This window comes from Phyllopteryx taeniolatus, chromosome 12 (assembly GCF_024500385.1).
Source record: "Phyllopteryx taeniolatus isolate TA_2022b chromosome 12, UOR_Ptae_1.2, whole genome shotgun sequence".
Taxonomy (NCBI): Eukaryota; Metazoa; Chordata; class Actinopteri; order Syngnathiformes; family Syngnathidae; genus Phyllopteryx; species Phyllopteryx taeniolatus.
The window spans coordinates 9758534-9772805 of NC_084513.1; the positions used below are offsets into that span (position 1 = coordinate 9758534).

The 14272-nt window shown below is 40.3% G+C and overlaps 1 protein-coding gene across 1 annotated transcript; it reads left to right on the top strand.

Annotated features, from left to right (window-relative positions):
• The first annotated feature begins 1671 nt into the window (after positions 1 to 1671).
• stk17b (serine/threonine kinase 17b (apoptosis-inducing)) lies at positions 1672 to 13447 on the top strand. Its single transcript, XM_061793639.1, has 7 exons — positions 1672 to 2149; positions 3720 to 3932; positions 5377 to 5515; positions 5622 to 5748; positions 7779 to 7827; positions 7913 to 8092; positions 9313 to 13447. The coding sequence occupies exons 1-7, from the start codon at positions 2025 to 2027 to the stop codon at positions 9560 to 9562; spliced, it is 1083 nt and encodes a 360-aa protein (XP_061649623.1). The 5' UTR covers positions 1672 to 2024; the 3' UTR covers positions 9563 to 13447.
• The last annotated feature ends 825 nt before the right edge of the window (positions 13448 to 14272 follow it).

The window sequence follows — 14272 nt, forward strand, 5'->3', positions numbered from 1 at the left end:
TGAATGGTTGTTTGTATGTGCCCTGCGATTGGCTGGCGACCAGTTCAGGGTGTGCCCCGCCTCTCACCCGAAGTTAGCTGGGATAAGCTCCAGCACGCCCGTGACCCTTGTGAGGATAAAGCGGTATAGAAAATGGAGGGATGGGTAAATCAATTGAATAATTGTAATAAAAAAACAGGCAACTTTGATTAGTTAATTCTTAATCTTTGTAAATTTGGTCACGAACATCAGTAAAGATACAGGGATGGGCAATTTAAACGATGCCACAATTTTTTGTCAGCGCTACCAGGGGGCCACATTGGGCGTTCCTAACCAAATCTATGACAAAAATTACATTTTAAATATAGACAAAATGTGTGCATAAATCTGTTTTTTAATTGAACCAATGTACAGTATAGTATCTTAATCTTAATATAGTTAATGCTCAAATGCATGCATATATATATATATATATATATATATATATGCACACACACACATACATAAAACTTTACTTACCAGCATGCATTGTGTCATTCAATGCAAATGTTTTGCTGTAATAAGGTAACGATAATCATTATCATTCAAGTGTGTTTATGTTACCCGTGTGTTGCCTTACATTTATGTTGCACTTTGTTTGCATGAAACCCTGACTGTGAGTTGTGTTTGATATACAGTACTAACCTCCCGGTCAGTACTGTTGTATGTTAAGCTAAGCGTGATCTGGCATCGAACAAAATAAATAAGATGCTAGTGTGCACTTCCTGGTAATTACACAACAAAGCCTCAATGTTCTCTGAGGGAAAAGAGCATTCATTTGTCTTCTGTGACTCATCAGTACCACAAAACAATCATGGCTGACAGTATCTTAAAGCAGACTAGGGACATAGGCTTGCCTTTAAATTTGTTGAAAATGTCATCTGCTTCTTATTCGTCTCAGAGGGAGAAGACACGATGGAAGTGCTACCAATCGATGTGACATCTAGTTGCGAATTGGTGTACGGTGCTATTACAACTTAAAACTGATCAGGTATCGTAGCGGAAACAGCCTTAGAAGTTTCTCCTCCCTGCCCCCACCCTCCAAAATAAATCAATACATTTTCTTTCTTTTTATTTTTCCAAGGGGTCACTCTGGGTGTGGGCATGGGTCACATACGGCCCACAGTTGTCCATCCCTACATTAGGGCCATCTTAGTAAGACAATCAATTACTACATTCCAAATTTTTCAGTAACTGAAAAAAATAACCAATGGTCTACTTGTTGAGCTACAAGAACACTACAGACAGTGAGAACCCACAATTAAAAGTTACTTCTTTTTTTTCAGACATCTTGTAGTCACATTCATTGGGCAGATTAAAAGATCTTGGAAAGGACTATAGTCATTTTTCTTTTTTATTGCCTTAGATTAAAAAAACACATTTTTGACTGCCAATTGAAATGGAATGATACATTCATTGTTCTTGTGAACTCATACAAGGTTTATTATTGCCTCATTTTGCTGTATTCTTACATTTAAAACTCTTAAATAAGTTTGAATTCTTTTGTTTGTCTTCAAGTTGTTTTTTACAACCATTTCCTCGTCTAAAGATACAATTGGAGAGAACTACACCCACAAAACACCAGTACGCATGCGCGGAAGTTCAAGCATGCGCGGTGGAGTGACGTGTCGAGAAAAGTGTCAAACAAGAAGGACGTATAAAAAAAAAAAAAAAAAAAAACAGCTACAAAATGAACGAAAACTCTCCCAAGAAGCGGACTAAAAGTTGTTTATTTCAGTCGTCTGCGACCGATTGGATGCGCTAATCAATGGAGGGATATGTTCTCAAATGAGTCTTTTGTATGCTAGCTCCTCCTCCTCCGTTAAGTTGAGGAAATCGAGTTTAAACTCACATTTGACCGTCCAGCTAACAGCGGAAGCTAACTGGAGTAGCATGGTAGTAGCCGGCCGATGGTTTTAGCTTCGATTCGTCCATTTTAGTTTCCAATTTTACCGTCACATATTTCGTCTCGACTCGCTACCCGGTTCTTTGGGCTGGTGGGGGAGATGTCTCGCAGGCGGCTGGACAGTCGCAGCGGTCCCGCCGCCGCTGGGCTGCTGGCCGAAAGTCACACACCAATCAGCGCGGAGCCTATGGACGCTGTGTTCGAAGTCACCGGGGAACTGGGAAGGTGAGTCGGAACACTTTATAGCAGGGGGTCGATAACTTTTTAAGGGAGGAATTCATCCAAAGACCCCACGCCTAAGATTAACGCCAATCAAACAGAATTAGAATTTATTCGTATAGGTATTAAAAAGTTACCCATTAAAAAAAAAGAAGTCCAAATGTTTTTACGAAAATAAAAGGACTTTTAAAATAAATGTAATATCATGAGAATAAAGTGATATTTTTTTCATGAAAAAAAGTATTAATCGTTAAAAAAACGAGAACAATGATGTATTTTTCCAAGACAGTCGCAATATTATTACATCAAAATCAAAATTTAACAAGAAAATAAAGCCATATTTTAACAATTGAATTTCAAAAATACAACTTTATTCTAGTACTATTATGCCTTTTATTCTGGAAAAAAAGTCCCATTAATTCTCTAAAATTTTGACTATATTCTCATGTCATAGTACTTTATTCTTGTAATAATAGCTCTTTTTAAAAAAATAAATAAAAAAAAGAAGACTTATGGGTCAAGAATGTCAGACTTATGGGTCAAGAATGTCAGACTTATGGGTCATTATGTATAAAACGTTCCCCTTATCTCTTACATTTTCTTACAAGTGTGGTAGGAAATCGAAGAAAATATCATAACACAAAACATTTTTGCTCTAAACATTTTTATTAGAGCGATATACAAAGTTTCATCTTACATCCACATGTTTGAAACTACTCCATTGAGGAAACTTATTTTGTACCATTTTAAAACTCTTTCATAGTCAAACAAAACACTGAGGAGAGATTACAATCTTTTTCTACTTAAGCGTAATTTTAAAAAAATGCGGACCCCGAAGCTGAGTCATGGTTCACTGAGGGTCCCAGGAACTCATTTTGAGCACAAAGCAGAGGGTCACCTCTGCTTTATTGAACCCTAGAACTTCAAAACTATCTGCCTGAAATGATGAAAACAGAGATTTTGTTGAGCGTTATTATTAGTTTTCACTTTCCACAGTACAGTACTAGGAGGTTTCATGTTACTGTAGTTCAAATCTAGGTCACTTTTACACTCTGTACTTGCATTACAGCATCCTTGATTGGTAAACATGAACTTTGTTCAACCAGTTCTAGCGGTTTGCCTCATCCAGGTTTAATTTCTGTTATTTCTGCAGTCATAAGTATGACATCATGACAACTTGATGGGAGCAGCTTCTTATCCACTTTACATGCATTTAGTGTCACATTTCCACCATTATTAATGTGAGACTTGCCCTTCAGGGGGGCCTGAAAATACTGGAAACCTTACTAATTTTTGCAGACGTGAATATCCAAGGGGTCCCAAAACTCAGTCAGTAGCGGCCCCCAGCAATGGATTGGTTTTCACCCAACCAGAGATCGCTGGTTTTCATGTTGGTTACACCATGCCTGAAAATTCACCTATTTTAGCAAGCACTTCTATCCTGATTTAATTATTCCTAATATTAATTCAGTCGCACCCCCTAGTCAAAGTCAAGAAAATTTGTTTTTCACCCATAGAGAGAATTCATTGATTAATTGTAACAAAACACACAATCGCTCCTTTCTCGTCCTCCAAGGGGCAAGTTTGCGGTGGTGAAGCGCTGCGTGGAGAAAGCCACAGGCAAAGTGTTTGCAGCAAAGTTCCTACGAAAAAGGAGGCGGGGTCGTGACTGCCGGGCCGAGGTAGTCCATGAGATGGCAGTCCTGGAGACGGCCCGGAACAATCCAAGGGTGGTCAACCTGCACGCCGCTTATGAGACGGATCACGACATCGTCCTCGTGCTAGAATAGTGAGTAAAATAAAAGTGAAGTTACAAAATATTCAGTTCACATGAGGAAATCAGCCTTGTTTCCTGGCTTCATTCTGTTGCCACCATAACTGCCATCATAACCGAAACTGAGATTGCTTTGAAGGACTTGAATACACACTTACTGTTCTTGAGTTGATGTTTGTCAGTGTGTTTGTTGACTTTTCAACAATACACACACCCTATTTCTACTTGATGGAGGACACTCTATGGTCACTCCCGCACAGCATAAACAAAACAAATATTTATTTATCCAAAGAAAATTTAAAGAAAGTGTAACCTAGTGATTTATTTCGGAGCTTTTCCAATGGTGAATCACATTAAGTCACTGCTAAATGAAAAAGGTGTCTTGCAAAGCATGAGCCGTCCTGGTTTGTAAGGCTGTATTCCCACTTGACAGGTACTGTTGGGTTTAAAACAATTCCCTGGTGTCGTAGAAATGACATCCTTTTGTCAAAATACTTCAAGGAACAAGAGTTACCGCTCACCGTTCACCTTTTTATAGCCTCGCTGAAATCAGCCCGTTCTGAGGGGGGGCAGTCCTATCTCATGCAAATAAGCCATTGCTCTAGTTACCAGATACAGGGGGATGCAACCAGACAGCTGGCTACTGCTAGCCCAGAATGTGAAGAAAAAGTGAACCATAAAAAGCATTGAATGGTATTTTCACTTGTAGTAGTTCACACCACCCGCCTCTACTGTGGGGTGTGTCTATGCAAGAATCGCTTTCGTTACCATGACGACGAAAGTGGAATTCAAGGGGTGGCTACTTTTTGAGTTTAAAAAAGTGACTGCAAACTGAGAAGCGCACGCCCCCATAAAATGGTAGAAGCATTGGATTGTATTTTTGTTTTCGAAAGCTTACTTTGTCCCCCTCTAATGCGGGGTATGCAAACCCAATAGTGGCTTACGTTACCGTGACAACTAGGAGGTTGCTACTTTTTGATTCTAGATTCTACAAAAGCAAGTGCAAACTGCCAAGTGCCCATAAAGAAGCGAAAAGCATGGATTGCATTTTCACTGGTGGAGGCAGCACTTCATCACCAAGCCGCCAAGTTACTCGTTAATTGATATGCTGATCCATGTATTTTGTGATGTGTTGGCAAACCCTAATATCTACCACAAAATAATTATATGCTTACGTTTTGGCTCTTACACAATTGTGTTTCTAACAGTGTCGTTTTGCCGTTTGAAAATGGAGGCTCTTCACCTGGCCTGCCTGCCAAGTCATGGGAGGAGAAACTTTGTGTAGGGGCAGGAATATGTAAATTTACAGAACGGCTCACTCAGATACATTTTGGGATATAGGCAGGTCACAAAACAGTTGATCATGTGATAGAATAGATACCCAACTATTTGTATTCAAGACATTATGAAGTCCATTTTCCATAATATGTCACCTTTTAAAACACTATCTCCCAACCAGCGCCGCAGGCGGAGAGATATTTGACCACTGTATGTCTGACGAGCTGCTGCCCGAGGCACAGATCACCCGTCTGATCAGGCAAACGCTGGAGGGAGTTCACCACCTCCACCAGAGTAACCTGGTGCACTTGGACCTCAAGGTGGACATCTGAATTGACTTTCAACATAAGATAGAACTATAAACAGGGGACTGACCGTTCCTGTGCTTTTTGTTTCACAATGACGTGCACCATCTGTCTCGCTCAGCCCCAGAATATCCTGCTGACGAGCCTTTCCCCTCCCGGGGACATAAAGATTGTAGACTTTGGCCTGGCACGCAGATTGGGCGCGGTTGGGGAGCTCAGAGAGATTCTTGGCACACCTGAGTATGTGGGTAAGCTAAAAAAAACACAAGCGTTTACTGGCAACAGCAGCTGTAAAATGTAGTTTCCAAGCAGGAAACCCCACTGTAGCAAAACATATTTTAAAGGAGACATACCATGCTATTTTTCTCACAATTTAAAACAATTCCCAGGCATCTTAGAAAAATTCTGACACTCTGACCGTCTGTCATCTTGCTTATTCTGGTTTGAATGGCCACTTTAGCCTCAGTACAACACACACATTTTGAAAATCGGATGATGTGTTCAGGAAAAATTCAGTTTTTTGTATCGGGAAAAAATTGCCTTTTTGGGGAATGTTTTTATGTGGTATCACCTATAGAAAATCTGGTAAAAAAAACAAAACCAAAAAAAACTTCAAATTAGAGTAAAGGAGTGTAACTTGATTTCGCAACATATCTGCTGAACCCTTTTTTTTCTCTGCTACTCAGGGAGCTACCTCTCTGATTGGTTGACAAAATTCAGTTAAAAATATCCACTAATAAAATCGTACGGGCCGAAATTCTCAGGGGTTCTCCCAAGTTGACGTATCAAAATTACTGTGACCTTTCAAATGGAGTGACTTCGCCTATAAACTCTACTTAAATCACGCAAATGGAACATTATTTGTGAGAAGGGCAGAAGAACAAGTCGTGCAGTTTAGTAATTAATTGTTTTTTTCCTGAATTTATTTGTAATAGAGCAGGGGTGCCCACACTTTTTCAGCAGCCCCTTATGAAATGACCAAGACAAAATAATCTACCTACTACAAAAATGCAAAACATATCTTTATTTATAAATATATTGATAATTATTTATATGAACGATATATGTTGGTGTACCTTGCATTACTGCATGAACCCATTTTGCACAATACATCTAGTGTATGTAACTCACTTAACAAGAAAGATGACACCATTAACAGTCTATAAATTAACATTTGGCCAATGAGGACTAGTATCAGATTTCCCTCGCATAATAAGCTCTGGCGTGAGGTTCTGGAAGTTAGACAAATCATGGCGCTGGAGCTTTGAGGAGAGATGTTGTATTTTTCATTTGAAAGCATTAACTACACCTCTATATTAAGGTGTTTAAAGTGCTCATTCCATGTTTTTCTGAAAATTCCACAAGGATGGCTGGCACTTGTTACTGCGCTACTTTTGGTATTGACTTGTACAACTCTGTTTGAAATTGGCCTGTTTTGGGTCGTGGTTCTGTTCTGCAAATGCCGAGTACGGTTTATGTTACCATGACAACCAGGGTGGAGCTACGGCGTTGCAAAAAAAAAAAAAACACTCGACACGACATTTGGTGGACATGTCTGTCATAGAAGGACGCACGAAAGCCTTAAGCACCCTCACCGCACATTTAACAGGAAGTCAGCTGTTTTGGGTTGAAGCCGACATTTCTTACAAATTACGTGCCTCTAACTTTGTTAGTAAGTTTGAAGAAAAATCAGCCCCGAACACCAGTTTCAGCGATCGACACGAAATTGGGTGGACGTCTTATCATAACAGGATATATGAAAACGTCTTAAGCAAGCGTGCCTGAAATTAAACAGAGAGTCAGTTATTTTGTTTTGAAGCAGGTATTTTAGGCAAATTCCATGCCTCTAACTTTGGTAGAAAGTTTTGAGGGGGGGGTAGGCGTCGGATCAGCCCCGGATTCCAGTTTCACCGATCGACACATTGGGTCGACATGTCTATCATAACAGGATGCACAGCAAAGTCTCAAGGAGCCATGCCTGAAATTACACAGAAAGTCAGCTATTTTGGTTTCAAGTAGACATTTTGGGCAAAATTCCATGACTAACTTTGTTAGAAAGTTTGAAGAAAAATCTGCCCCCAACAGCTCTTTCACTGATCGACACAAAATTGGGTTGGCATGTCTAGCATAACAAGTAAATAAGAGAAAGTCTCAAGCATCCATGCCCCAAACTAAACAGGAAGTGTAAGCCACTTTGTTTGAGGCATCAATTTTGGGCAAATTTCAGGACTCTAGCTTGTACTGCTGATGAACTCCTGTTTTTATTTTCTTCACTCAGCACCAGAAATCCTGAATTATGAGCCCATCACAACATCAACGGACCTTTGGTAAGTGTAAACATTCAAACCCAACAATTTTATTGTGATTTCTGTTTTTCATTTTTTTTAATATGCCGTATTTTTTTTTTCTCAGGAGCGTGGGGGTCATCGCCTACATGCTGGTGACGGGCGAGTCTCCATTTGCCGGCGACGACAAGCAGGAGACGTACCTGAACGTGTCTCAGGTTAACGTGGACTACAGCCGGGAAGCCTTCTCCAGAGTTTCTGAACTGGCGGTAGACTTCATCCGTAAGCTGCTGGTCAAAGCACCCGAGTGAGTCACAACAACAGCGTGTGTGAGCTCTGTCCCCAGAATAGAAGTCATTGTTTTGGAATGAAGTCCAAGAGCATAATGACATCTGCCCTTAGGGCGCACCAACATTTTGTTTTAGCGCAGCTTCATTTGTTTTGTATTCTGTTTTTTAAGAGGTCACCTGCCAACAGCTCTTTGCTCTCTCCATAACCATACAAACGGTTTGCGAGTCTTTTTTTTCACATCTCAGAATGTGCTTAAAAGTAGCAATTAGGCTGCATCTTCTCATCATCTCCACTTTCCTGTCAGTCCCTTTTTTTCTTTTCAATTTCTCGTACAAGCTTTGTTTGAATGAATTCTTGCCAAGCTCTCCCTTTAGAAGCTTTGCTTTGGTTTGAGAATAGGAAGAAATTGAGATCTCTTTGGAAGCTGGCAAAAATGCTCCATTGGGTTTAAGTTGGGAGACTGGGTTGGCCAATCTACACATTTTTTATTTATCCTGCTGCTTGTTTTGAGGTGGTTGCTCCTTTCAGTTGACTCTTTGCATCTCTATATGGTTAAAGTGTGGAGATTGACTAAAATCTTCCACTTCTTTTCCCCCAAAATATTGTGTTGCTCCTTTCAGAGGGGTACTTCCTTTAGTTTCCTCTTTAGCAGGTAAATGTGCATGCTCTATAGGGTTTACATCTGGAGATTGACTTGGCCAGTCCAAAACCTTCCGCTTCTTGCCCTATTGTTTTAATGTTGTGTTTTGGATCATTATCTTGCTGCTTGTTTTGGGGCTGGGCTTGGGGGGGTTACCCTGTTTAGTCTCCTCTTTATCAGAAATAGGGTTTAAGACTGGAAATTGGGTTTCAATGATGTGTGTGTATGTTTGGAATTATGAGCTAGAGATGTAACAATATTCACGATATTTCTAAATTAAAAGTGCCTCGATGTCGTCGTTGTCTTGTCTCAGTATAAAATAATGAGGCGTTGTGTTTAAGATTTAGTTTTGGGCCAGCTAAACGCAGCCACACAGCATAGCCAGGCTACTTCATCCAGACTACAGCGCTCCACTTCCTCATTAACTCATTGACTGCCAGCCTTTTTTCTAGGCGATTCCAAATGATTCAACTGACTACGGGCAATGTTTGTGCTACGGCTCTGATTGATTTTCCTTTCTTTGCTTGTTTTTCACCCATTCATAAGTCTCTGGCATGCACGTTGGTTACATCTTAATGAGTAAATGTTGCCAACAGGGACCGTCCCAGCGCCGCAGACTGCATAAGCCATCCTTGGCTGTGGCAGCAGCAGCATTTGTACATGAGCCCTGAGCCGGCTTCCACCCGCGGCGCCCGCGAGCGGAGCTGCGGCACCAAGTGGGCGGCGCCTCCACCCGAAGACCCCGAGGACAAGGAGAACTTCCTGGAGTCGTCGTCGCCGCCGCATTCCCAAGCCAAACGCTTCCGCTTGGACGAGGAGGCGCTTCTTGGAGACGGTGACCTGTGAAAAGAAAAAGGAAATAGCTTTTAAATTGGTTTTAAGACCAACAGGCGACTTTTTTATACTCCACTTAATTTGTTAATTGCAAGATTAACACAAGCCAAAGATAATCATCTTACTGATCCACCGTCGTTGGGTTTTGTCATCCTATTTGTCGCCATTGTGTCGAACTGGAACTGTTATTAGAACTGCAAGATGATGGCTCATGGGCAGTATTTTGTAGAAATCAAAGCAGTATATTCAGCCTAGCTGTTTTACCGAAACGAGCTACACACATACTGATTTTTTAACGTCTTAACTGATTTTTTTAAAATTGTGAGACCTGACACGGTGTTTTAACTGTTCTTATAGTGTATGGCATACGCACACAGAACGATATTTGTTGAAGTGCCAAGAGTGTCCCATGAGAGGCACCATGGTGCCAAACTTGATGTTGACATTCTTTGGCCCTGGTTGTTTTCTGAGTAGATTGGGAAGGAAAAATCACTGAGCCATATTATCCTCTGCTGGGGGTGGTGTGTTTAGTGACATCCCGTTTTATCACAAGTGAGGGACAATGGTAAGATTCATCCAGATTGTCGGTATTTGTGAACCCCTTTTAAAATGTTGGAATCGGTTGACCACACCAATAAGGAATTGCAATTGTGAGCATTGAGCATGTTAAACATTTACAATTGTGACTGTTTTATGAGCAGATCAGGGATGAAAAGTGAGTCTTGACACACCCGACACCACAAGGATAATCGTTCAGAAACATCCGAAAATCGGGCCTTCGCTTACTTTGATTGCAAGGGCGAGTAAATGCTCAAAATTTGCCTGTCAGTGTGTGTGTGTGTGTGTGTGTACACCGCTTAAGATGTTGAAAGTTGGTTGAGCACACGCATAACAATTTGCGATCGTGAATTTTGAACGTTTAACATTTACAATAGTGACTGTTTTCCAAGCAGATCAGGGTGGATGAATCACTCAACACACCCCACACCAAGGGATAATCATTCAGACATCCGATAATTGGACCTTTGCTGACTGACTTTGATCGCAAGGGAACAGAATTGCTTAAATTTGGCTCGATTGTCGGTGTGCGTGTGTGTGTCTGTGTGTGTGTGTGTGTGTGTGTGTGTGTGTGGCATGCTAAAGATGTTAAAAAATGGTTGACATCACACACATGGATTTGCGATCGTGAATGTTGAACATGTTTAACGTTTACAATTGTGACCATTTTCCAAGCAGATTAGAGAGTAAAAAATTACTATTACCAAACCATAGACCACACGATAATCATTCAAAGACATTCAATAATCGGGCCTTTGATGGCAAAGGAGAGAAAATGCTCACATTTGGCCCGATTGTCAGTATATGTGTACCCTGCTTTCATTGCTGTATATACATATAGATTTCAAATTTAACAGTGCAATCAGAAAAACAGCCTTTGCCAGCACAAAAGCACATTCCTGATATTTCCTTCTGATTCGCATGTTTTGAATATTTAAATTTAGCTCAGGGGTTTTAGAAGAAAAGTATATTTTAATCGTTCCGGTTTAGGCCTTTATATATACTCAGTGTTAATCCGATTCTCAGGTGATCAAACGGAAGTTAATTCTGTCTTCTCAACTCATAACGCCACCGTTATTGTTGTTTTCCCTGAGCTTGCTATAACAGTCCTGCTATGGCTGCTCAAACGAGTTCCTCCCAAGTTCCTATCGTCCGCCTGCAGAAAAAAGAACCACCGTTTAGCACTTAACTTCCTCATGAACAAAGTTGTTTATCCATTCACGCTTCTTTTTATAATGAAGGCTCTTTATGTATGGAGAGAGAAGGGAAAAAAACACTGCTCACTTGTGTTATTCCTAACGTCATTCCTATTGTTTTTATTTATGTGCTGGATTTATACTTTATATTATTATTTGTATGTAATTTACAGGAAAGATGATGTTGAGTAAGGTTTTAGGTGTGTGGAATGGTGGAGAGTGGTGAGAAATTCAGGGAATTGAGAAGGTAGAAAGAAGGACTGGCTTTTTTATGTGGTCAAACTGGATGTGATGTCGATGGTTTTCCGTTGGAAGTATAGCGTTGAGGTTAAAGGTATGTGGGTGCGGAAAAGCTCTTTAATGAGAGCTAAATGCTAGGTGGCCTTGGTATGGCGTGAAATAGAATGACTCGTTTCTCTGCATCGTTGTTTCTTGTTGTCTTTTAGTTGTTGTTTTCATCTTATACTGTCACCAGCCAACACAGTGACCTTTGTGTAGAGGGGCCATGTTCTCATCTGTAATGCTGTCATCGGTAAGAACTGGAAAGCTACTCTGAGAGCGCAAAATCCAGCTCGTTTTCTCCAGATAGTTGACGCAAGTATATATATTTTCACTCTTTTCTAGTCGTGCTGGACTAAGAAAAAAAACAGCCTTTCAAGAAATAAGATTCAATGTCTTTTCACCTTAGGAGTTAAAGGAGACATATTATGCAAAAAAAATAAAAAAATCTCTAAAGAACCGTTAGCCTAATAGCATAATTGTATGTCATTTTTGACTTAAAGTCCCAGTATCAATAAAAATACCAATGTGCTTGCTATATATTGTTTTTTCTTTGTCTGTGAAATTGTCAGTTATCTAAGTCATGGTAATCTGCAAAGGTTGACTCAAGGCAACTGGAATGAATTGGGCAATTACGCTAGTAGGCTAACAAAAATGTCATTTAAAACAGTTCCCAGGTGTCTTAACATGTATGACAAGATTTTGTCAAAATACCCCAAGAATCAAGAATTATACAACACTTTTCACTCTATTTTCTCTGAGATTAGCGTGTTTTTAGGTGGCGGTCCTGTCACACTACTCAGGGCTCTCGTTACCATGATCACTGGGGGCACAGGTAGGGCGTTGCGACAAGGCTAGCAGCTATTTGACTGAAGAGTGTGTGAAGAGAAACACAAGCGGCCATGAAACGACAAAAGCATGGATTATATTTTCACTGGTGGAGGAAGCACTTAATCACCAAGCAACCAAATTACACTTAGTGAAGCGGATCTGTGCATGTGGTACATGCAGCACTTTTTTCTTAATCCAAGTTCTCCAGCCACTACAATGACAATTTCACTGCACTCTTGTGTGTGCCGCTAATGCTAAAGGTAATGCTAATCTCTGCTAACACTGCAGCTCTGCTTAGTGTTGTCTTTTTACATGATAGCATTTCAGCCAGTGTAATCCTGTCGTGGCTTGAATGTGACTGATCTTCCCCCTGCCTAGCTTCCAAGTTATGGGCGCAGAAAATGTATGTGGGGCGTGGTATTATGTAATTTAGCCGCACTGTTAGGTCACAATGCGACTAAATCAGAACAACTCGCTCCCAGACACATTTCGGAAAATAGGCAGATGAATATACACAAGCCATTAAAAAGGCAGTTTTCCATAAAATGTCCCCTTTAAATCTCAACTCTGCTGTTTTTCTGATACCTCACCCACAATTGACAAGTGTCTTGAAATGATTACTGTCAGCTAGATGGATGGCTTTCTCTGTAGGCTGTTGTTTTTCCAAGACTTGACAACTGGTGTGAACCGCAGAGAAGGCGGGCGGACCTGTTTCACACTCTGCTGAATGATGAAACACTTGAATGTGTAGACAGTGTTGCACTTACCGGCTGTTGTTGTTGTGTGCCATACTCATGCTCGTCATCCTCACAAAACCGAAGCCGAAGTGTAAGGAGATGTAACCAGCCATCAGCACAAGCGCGTCTCGAGAGATGTTTGTTTATTTTGTACTGTTTCTAATTTAACGTATGAGCAATATGATTGCGACCACTTGAGAAAACAAGCTAATGTATTTTGATCAAGCACACACGTTAATTAATATTTAGGCATCCAAGTACAAAAATGCTCATTAAAGATTGCAGAAAATATGTGACTCCTTTGTTCCATATGGTTGACTTTGGTTTTGAAGATGTTTTTATAAATATATGGAGATTAAAATGGTATTTGGTTTCTTTGGTACACCATAAATGTTCACGAGTCAGTGTAACATGGCATATCTAACCATAAAATAAAATAAATACAAATCTGTCTTTGGTGCAAGTATTAGAAGCACTCGATTGTTTTTCACACCAGAGATGTTTTTGTGGAAATTGGAAAATCTGAAAAACAAAATGAATCAATTTATGGGTCAGTTTGACCAGCAACATAACCCAAGTTGGCCATGAAAAAAAATAATCACGAAAGGCCAAATTGGAATATTGGAAAAGACCAGCAATAAAGTTTGGTGTTGAATGTTTTGGGTCAGTTTTACCAATAACATAACATAACAGCTGGGTTAAGCTTCTTTTTTTTATGGCCCTATAGGAAAAATTCCAGAAATAAAATCGTTTTATGAAAAGATTTTTGATTATTAGAAAATACCAGTTGACATAAACTTTTAGGGATCACTTTGACCCACGACATCACCACAGTTGAAATAATGAAAAATGGCCACGTCGGAGTATTGGAAAATACCAGACATAAATTCACTAAGTTTTACATTAAATGTTACAGGTCAGGGGGAGCATGGTGATGACTGGTTAGCACATCTGCCTCACAGTTTGGGGGACCGCGGTTCAAATCCAAGCCCCGCCTGTGTGGAGTTTGCATGTTCTCCCTTTGCCTGTGTGGGTTTTCTCCGGGTACTCCGGTTTCCTCACACATCCCAAAAACATGCACGATAGGTTAATTGAAGACCCTAAATTGTCCATAGGTATGA